The 9,313-nt window shown below is 46.7% G+C and overlaps 1 protein-coding gene across 1 annotated transcript in view; it reads left to right on the forward strand.

The window, feature by feature from the left end:
• The window catches only part of LOC308152847 (carboxypeptidase A2-like), a 20,957-nt gene extending 11,846 nt beyond the window's left edge, over positions 1–9,111 (forward strand). The window contains exons 8-11 of the mRNA XM_080525915.1: positions 5,230–5,320; positions 5,757–5,956; positions 6,252–6,336; positions 8,888–9,111. Of these exons, the coding sequence (XP_080382041.1) occupies positions 5,230–5,320; positions 5,757–5,956; positions 6,252–6,336; positions 8,888–9,075 (564 nt within the window). The 3' untranslated portion in view covers positions 9,076–9,111. The remainder of the gene's footprint in view (positions 1–5,229; positions 5,321–5,756; positions 5,957–6,251; positions 6,337–8,887) is intronic.
• Positions 9,112–9,313: the final 202 nt, after the last annotated feature.

Consider the following 9,313-nt stretch of genomic DNA (forward strand, 5'->3'; position numbering starts at 1 on the left):
GGTGTCCCCTGTCCCCTGTCCACTGTCCCCTCCCACACCAGCGTAGGTGTCCCCTGTCCACTGTCCCCTCCCACACCAGCGTAGGTGTCCCCTGTCCACTGTCCCCTCCCACACCAGCGTAGGTTTCCCCTGTCCCCTGTCTCCTCCCACACCAGCGTAGGTGTCCCCTGTCCCCTGTCTCCTCCCACACCAGCGTAGGTGTCCCCTGTCCCCTGTCTCCTCCCACACCAGCGTAGGTGTCCCCTGTCCCCTGTCTCCTCCCACACCAGTGTAGGTGTCCCCTGTCCACTGTCTCCTCCCACACCAGCGTAGGTGTCCCCTGTCCACTGTCTCCTCCCACACCAGCGTAGGTGTCCACTGTCCACTGTCTCCTCCCACACCAGCGTAGGTGTCCCCTGTCCACTGTCTCCTCCCACACCAGCGTAGGTGTCCCCTGTCCCCTGTCCCCTCCCACACCAGTGTAGGTGTCCCCTGTCCCCTGTCTCCTCCCACACCAGCGTAGGTGTCCCCTGTCCCCTGTCTCCTCCCACACCAGCGTAGGTGTCCCCTGTCCCCTGTCTCCTCCCACACCAGCGTAGGTGTCCCCTGTCCACTGTCTCCTCCCACACCAGCGTAGGTGTCCCCTGTCCACTGTCCCCTTCCACACCAGTGTAGGTGTCCCCTGTCCACTGTCCCCTTCCACACCAGTGTAGGTGTCCCCTGTCCACTGTCTCCTCCCACACAAGCGTAGGTGTCCCCTGTCCCCTGTCCACTGTCTCCTCCCACACCAGCGTAGGTGTCCCCTGTCCCCTGTCCACTGTCTCCTCCCACACCAGCGTAGGTGTCCCCTGTCCCCTTCCACACCAGTGTAGGTGTCCCCTGTCCACTGTCTCCTCCCACACCAGCGTAGGTGTCCCCTGTCCACTGTCCCCTTCCACACCAGTGTAGGTGTCCCCTGTCCACTGTCCCCTTCCACACCAGCGTAGGTGTCCCCTGTCCACTGTCCACTGTCTCCTCCCACACCAGCGTAGGTGTCCCCTGTCCCCTGTCCCCTCCCACACCAGCGTAGGTGTCCCCTGTCCACTGTCTCCTCCCACACCAGCGTAGGTGTCCCCTGTCCACTGTCTCCTCCCACACCAGTGTAGGTGTCCCCTGTCCACTGTCCCCTTCCACACCAGCGTAGGTGTCCCCTGTCCACTCCTACAGCAGCGTAGGTGCCGGCTGTGAACAGCCTGTGTAGGCCTACCCCACAGCAGACCTGGGGGCCGTTCCACTAACGTTGATTAGTATATAGGCGATTGAAATAAATCAGGCGATCAGGCAACTCGGGATTGGAATTCAAGCCTCAGGTGATTCCTCGAACGAGGATCAGGCTTGTGTCATCAGTGTTCACAGAACACCGGCTTAGAAATCCTCGATATGGGCGCGTGCACGCAGACATAAAGAGCCCCGAAGAGTCGATCTGTCGAAATGAAGATACTCCACTCTGCAGGGGTCCTACATTTGCGCAGCATTCCGAAATATTGATCTTTATGAAGACGGAAAAATAAGATGTAAAAGAGTGCAATACTGCCGCAATTAACAAGGCGAGGGAAATGGTTTGGCATGAAATTGCTGACCGATTAAATGCGTAGGTCATACTAGCCCCAGTTATTGTTATATGTTCATATTTTAGTAAATGAATATTTACTACTGTGGTCATATCAGCAGCAGGCTACGAGCCGTCATATCGTCACAATGGCCTAGTGGTATCAACCGCTGCCATAGTATTTATTCGTCATTTTAAATCGGTGGTTCAAATCCCTCTTCTGACACACTTTTTACTGCATTTCGTTGTCTGAATCTAATCTAAAATCTCATCTAAAAAAGTATGTAGGCTATAAAATTATGGTGCAGGCTAATTTACAAGAACTGACACGATTACAATGGTGTTTGAAGCCTTTGCATGAATACTTCGGTTAAATGTAAAAAAATAAAAAAATAAAATAAATCAAGTCTCGAACTCGCAACCTTCGGAACTCTAGCTGGTTGCCTTAACCACTGCGCCAACCAGACTGCTGAGGCAAAAGCAATGCAAGTTGATAGACATACCTATTTATTATTATTTTTTTTTTACACTATTTATTTATCTATCGATCTATCTATCTATCACACTTTCAAAATATCAGGTAATCTATCACACAATCAAACTATCTATCTATCGATCAATCACACTTTCAAATTATCAAATTATCTATCTATCACACAGTCAAACTATCTATCTATCTATCTCGTGTGAAGTGGGAACTAATATTTCCTAAAAGACACTTGAGGAACTGTCGTTCGGGATGTAGTTTCCGCCTGTGAGCCTTTTTTGACGCACGCATTACCTTAGCCAGCCTCTTAGCCTCCCGAGTTATTCTGGTCGTGAGCAGGCTATGTTGCATAGCAACCAAACAGCGAATTATTTGAGCCACATTGATGGCACCGAACGCAAGATAAAATTATCGCCGATTAGAACTTTATCGCGGATTAGAAGATCATCGACCTTCGTGGAATAGGCCCCTGTTATATAGCCTGTGTAGGCCTACCCCACAGCAGACCTGTTATATAGCCTGTGTAGGCCTACCCCACAGCAGACCTGTTATATAGCCTGTGTAGGCCTACCCCACAGCAGACCTGTTATATAGCCTGTGTAGGCCTACCCCACAGCAGACCTGTTATATAGCCTGTGTAGGCCTACCCCACAGCAGACCTGTTATATAGCAGGCTTCTATACGTGATCAGGTGTTGGACCCATCGGCGGTGCAGATCAGAATAACTGAGGGAGTAAAATAAAGTCTCTCTTTACTGAGAAGAACCTTTATTTTTACCAGGGAATTCCTTTGAGAACGAGTCTCTTTTTCGAAGGAGCCCTGGGAATGCTCACTCGCTTTCACATTCACTCGCATTCTTACTCATTCATACTGCATGTTTCATTCATTCATGTGGGAGGAAACCGGAGTGCCCGGAGGAAACCCACACGGCACGGGGAGAACATGCAAACTCCCACAGTGATTACCAGGAATCGAACCCAGCACCTTCCGAGACCGGGATTCAAACCCAGTACCTTGAGACTGTGAGGCAGTGATCTTAACCACTCTGCCACCGTGCCACCCGAGAATAATAATAATAATAATAATAATAATAATAATAATAATAATAATAATAATAATAATAATAATAATAATAATAATAATAATAATAATAATAATAATAATAATAATAATAATAACTTTTATTTGTATAACACTTCTCCTACAAACGTTGCAGCTCAACATGCTCCAATCGTTATATAATCATCATTTAATTATTTAGTCACTTAAAGGCAATATTAAAAAGATGGGTTTTTAGTCTAGACTTGAACATTATGTGCTGAGGTTGCATCTCTAATGTAAACTGGCAGTGAGACACAATCTGGAGCTTAGAATGAGAATGCAGCCTCACCAAATCTCTTCTTTTGTACATGTGGTACACAGAGAAATAGCAGGGTCAAAACAGTACGTACGACACTGTCGAAAATAAACTCAGGCTCCGAAAGGCAGCCTTGAAATAAGTAACATAAAAAAACGAAACAAACTAAGTTGACTTCAAATGTACCTGATCATACGTCACGAAAAGGCAATAACAAGGTCCTCCAGGACAGATAGAAAAGGCAATAACAAGGTCCTCCAGGACAGATAGAAAAGGCAATAACAAGGTCCTCCAGGACAGATAGAAAAGGCAATAACAAGGTCCTCCAGGACAGATAGAAAAGGCAATAACAAGGTCCTCCAGGACAGATAGAAAAGGCAATAACAAGGTCCTCCAGGACAGATAGAAAAGGCAATAACAAGGTCCTCCAGGACAGATAGAAAAGGCAATAACAAGGTCCTCCAGGACAGATAGCGCAAAGTCTTAAATACCGGGTATTTCCTACCGGCAGGATTAGAGTTCTCCAAACATAACAGTTGTGGTCGACTGACAAGGGAACAGGGAAACGGGACACACATCAGTAGCCACATACAAACACACACAGCTGACAACCAGCAGTTAATAAAGTCCCATACTGACTGCAATCCTCCAAGTCACCAGGAGGAGGCATTGGCGAGTCGTCAACAAAGACCCCCCCTCGTAACACAGGTCACCACAGTGGGGGGACGTATTTAGTGATTTGTGGTGTATGATTTATGACTCAAGTGATTTTTACTGTGACTGCCAATGTTGTCTGTTCTGCTAGCCGTCTCACAATGTCAAAGGTCAAAGGGATTCGTTATGTGTCTGCCAGCTTAACTGACCTATAACTGACAGTCGCGTGTGAGAGACCTGTGTCTCCTCCTGAGACATCTACTACCCCCCAGCACTGTGTCTCCTGAGACATCTACTACCCCCAACACTGTGTCTCCTGAGACATCTACTACCCCCCAGCACTGTGTCTCCTGAGACATCTACTACCCCCCAGCACTGTGTCTCCTGAGACATCTACTACCCCCCAGCACTGTGTCTCCTGAGACATCTACTACCCCCCAGCACTGTGTCTCCTGAGACATCTACTACCCCCCAGCACTGTGTCTCCTGAGACATCTACTACCCCCCAGCACTGTGTCTCCTGAGACATCTACTACCCCCCAGCACTGCACCTCCTGAGACATCTACTACCCCCCAGCACTGTGTCTCCTGAGACATCTACTACCCCCCAGCACTGTGTCTCCTGAGACATCTACTACCCCCCAGCACTGTGTCTCCTGAGACATCTACTACCCCCCAGCACTGTGTCTCCTGAGACATCTACTACCCCCCAGAACTGTGTCTCCTGAGACATCTACTACCCCCCAGCACTGCGTCTCCTGAGACATCTACTACCCCCCAGAACTGTGTCTCCTGAGACATCTACTACCCCCCAGCACTGCCTCCTAATACTTCTACTGCCCCCCAGCACTGTCTCCTAAGACTTCTACCGCCCCCCTTGTACTGTTTCTCCAGTGTCTATAAAAAAAAGAATTAAAAAAAATATATATACGTATATATAATCTTATTTTCTAGACGACTGCCAGTGGCCACTGGCCTGAGCTAGATTACTCTTCCTGCTACGACTGGTGAACTGATGATTCACTTGCTTAGTCAAATGTATCGATTGTAAAGTCGCTTTGGAATAAGGTGTCTGCTAAATGGCAAAAATGTAAGAATGTAAATGTAAATGTAAAAATGTAACTGTGTTGTCTGCAGGACCGTATGTAACTGTGTTGTCTGCAGGACCGTATGTGGCGTAAGACCCGCTCCAAGACCTCCAGCCCATTCTGCCGCGGCGTCGACCCCAACAGGAACTGGGACGCCGGCTTTGGCGGTACGGTAGCTCAGCTTGGCTACGCTAGCAGAGCTTGGCTACGTTAGCTCAGCTTGGCTATGTTAGCTCAGCCTGGCTGTCTGAGAGACCTCCAGAGATAATAGCCCAATAATAATAGATGTCCATAGATAATAGTCCAATGACTAGACTGGGACAATTCCTGTGGAAATTGTGAAGCGTGCTTGCCCCTCACAGCCAGTAGGGGGCAGGTCAGTGGCCTCTGCCCCCCCCCCCCCCCCCCCCCCCCTGCACCTGGGCCACTCCCCTGCCCCACCGGTGAAGACCGCATTTCTCTATCTCACCCAGGGGCCGAGCTGACTAGCACTAGCTAAGTAGCTAACTCCCCTAGATAATAGTCCTATAATAATAATAATAATAATAGATTTCCATAGATAATAGTCCAATAATGTGTGTGTGTGTGTGTGTGTGTGTCCAGGTCCTGGAGCCAGCAGTAACCCGTGCTCAGACTCGTACCACGGCACTCACGCCCACTCTGAGGTGGAGGTGGAGAACGTGGTGAAGCTGGTGCGTAGCCACGGCAACGTGAAGGCCTTCATCTCCGTGCACGCCTACTCCCAGCTGCTCATGTACCCCTACGGATACACCTGCACGGACATACCTGACCAGGCCGAGCTGGTAATGACTAAGTTTATATTTTTTCAGGCATTTTTGGGGCATTAATGATGTTCTAGAGTTAAATCCCTGACCATTAATGGTGTTCTAGAGTTAAATCCCTGACCATTAATGGTGTTCTAGAGTTAAATCCCTGACCATTAATGGGTGTTCGATCACAGTTTCTTACGTGATGTCGCCAACCCACCCGACTATACGCCCCTCATCTCCGCATAGTCAGCTCTGTAGTTCACTGTCTCTTACAGTGCTGTTGGCCTGGCCACCATCACTAAAGCTCCTCTTCCTCTTGGTTGTGCAGGACTCTCTGGGTCGGGCGGCGGTCCAGAAGCTCACCTCTCTGCACGGGACCAGGTACAAAGTGGGAAGCATCTGCAAGATCATCTGTGAGTACCAGAGCCGTCAATGACAGACAGACAGACAGACAGGCAGACAGGCAGGCAGACAGACAGGCAGACAGGCAGACAGGCAGACAGGCAGACAGACAGGCAGACAGGCAGACAGAGCCGTCAATGACAGACAGACAGACAGACAGGCAGACAGGCAGACAGACAGGCAGACAGAGCCGTCAATGACAGCACTTACAATACTTATGTGATACTTAAATGGTAAACTGACTGACTTATATAGTAAGTAAGTAAAGCTTTATTTATACAGCACCTTTCATACAAGAAATGCAGCTCAACGTGCTTTACAACAGGAATAAGAACATAAAGTGAATCTAAAAACATATATAAAAACATATATAAGCATAGAATGAATATAAACGCAGGGGAAAACACTAAAAAGAAAAGGTAAAGATCTAACTTTCCATATCCCTTTCATCTCCCTACCTTACACAGTCTTTCTGTACTTCCCACTGGCTTTACACCAGCACCACTATGAACATATTTACTACCACTTGCCTAATGGCAAGACTGGGCTTTATTTTATTTCCACACTAACTTAAATCTTTTGCACACCTCTTTCAACTAGTCAGTCTGTGTACGTGAATATAAGAGCAGGGGAAAACAGTAAAAAGAAAATGTAAAGAAAATACAATAAAAAATAATTTTAAAAAGGGCATTTAAAGTGCAGTAGCTGGCAAATGAGTAGTAGGCAGGTGCAGATGAGCTAGTTGAAGGCTATATTGAAGAAGTGCGTTTTTAGCTTTCTTTTAAAAATATTTAGTGAGCTGGCTTCCCTGATCTCTAAAGGTAATGTGTTCCAAAGCTTTGGGGCATAGTTGGCATAGGCTGCGCTCCCGATCTTCTTCTGACTATTGCTGGGAACCTCTAATAAACCTGCGATAGATGATCTTAGTGTTCTTGAGGGTGCATAATTGGCAAGGGAATTAGCAATGTACTTTGGGCCTCGCCCATTAAGGGCTTTGTATATAAGGAGGTGAAAGAATGATGTTTTCGTCACCTTGTTAATATGGGACTTGAAGCTTAGGTCTGAGTCGAAAATAACACCTAGACTTGTAACCTCAGGTTTAATCCATGATGTCAGTTTCCCCAGATTATTAAGCAGCATATCCCTCTTTGCTTTAGGGCCGATCAGTAGGACTTCAGTTTTGTCCTCGTTTAGCTTCAGGAAGTTATTGCTCATCCATTTATTTATTGCTAGAAGGCAGTTCGTGATGGAGTCTATAGCTGAAGTATCATTTGGTTCAGCAGAAATATACAGTTGCGTGTCATCGGCATACAGTCAAACAGACTGAAGCTCAGCTTCTACCCCAGGGCCATTCAGGCCCTGAACACAGCAAAGACCTAGGTTATAGGCCCTGGACAATCTAGACAATTTGATGGCAGCTACTAGATTGAAATCAAGTGCAATACTGAAACACAACTGTGAACATTTCAAACCTGCAAACTGCGACACTTTAAATGAATGTGCAATAACACTATGTGCAATATGACAACCCTCGGGTACATAAGGTTCAGAGATAGGAAATGTTAGAATAGGTATAGCATAGCATAGAGTACAGCACAGTGTTTTATTTGTATAGTATAGTATAGTGGATAGTGTACATAGCCTTTATTTATGTAAACCAGCTCTTTTCCCTTCTTGTTTTTAGTTTTTTTCCTAGCACCAGGGGAGCCCCCCCCTCCCAAATTTCGTTGTTTGGTACCTGTACTATATCAATGACAATAAAGACCATTCATTCATTCATTCATTCATAGCTGTGGAAACATACGTTGTGCTCTCTAATGATGTCCCCGAGTGGTAACATGTATAGTGAGAATAGTAGTGGACCAAGGCAGCTCCCTTGTGCGACTCCGAAGTCGCTGTCATATTTCTCAGACACATGATCTCCAAGCTTGACATAGGACTTTCTCCCTGTAATGTATGTTCTGAACCAATTTAACACGCTGCCAGAAAGACCAACTAACTCTTCAAGACGATTGATTAGGATATCATGGTCGATCGTATCGAACGCTGCACTTAGATCTAATAGGACGAGAATTGAGACCTTATTAGCATCAGAGTTTAGTCTGAGATCACTCACTATATACTGTATATAGCTATGCCTTATTCCAAAGAGCTTTACAATGGCCTCTCATTCACCCAGTCACACACACATTCACACACCAATGGCGGCAAGCTACCATGCAAGGGTTAGGGTAAGCATGATATAGACAACAATCAACAATGGCTGCAGGCCTATATACAGTAGCTTCAGAGCATCAATAATAATAATAATAATAATAATAATACATTTTTAGATTTCTAAATCTGAATCTAAGTGTCTTTGTAGGATAATCTGCTCTGTATACTGCAAGTATATCTAGCTTAGAGTCCTTAGCAACGCTTAGAGTCCTTAGCAACGCTTAGAGTCAACTACACCTAGTAGATTTCGGGCGGAGAAGCGGCGAACAAGCAACGCCAGCGTCCTCTCTCGACCGGCATTTTTAAAAAAGTGATTGACTCACTGGTGTTGTGTTCCCCTGCCAGACCAAGCCAGCGGGGGCAGCATCGACTGGACCTACGAGCAGGGGATCAAGTTCTCCTTCGCCTTCGAGCTGAGGGACACCGGTCGCTACGGTTTCATCCTGCCAGCCAATCAGATCATCCCCACAGCCTCCGAGACCTGGCTGGGGCTGAAGCACATCATGGAGTATGTTCGTGACAATCCTTACTAAGACACACATGTACACACATGTACACACACACACACACACACACACACACATACACAAGCCATGAACACTAACCAATAAAGACTTGTAGGTCAATAAAAGTCTGTGTCTGGTTTCATATATTCTTTCTTCTATTTGTTGTGATGCATCTTCATAAGTCAAGTCCCGGCTGTCTGTTTACTTTAGTTTTTCGACATTCGGGTCGTTACAAGTGTTACCAGGGTAAGCACAGGTATCAGAT

The sequence above is a fragment of the Nansenia antarctica genome, assembly GCF_963989245.1.
Source record: "Nansenia antarctica genome assembly, chromosome: 3".
Classification (NCBI taxonomy): Eukaryota; Metazoa; Chordata; class Actinopteri; order Argentiniformes; family Microstomatidae; genus Nansenia; species Nansenia antarctica.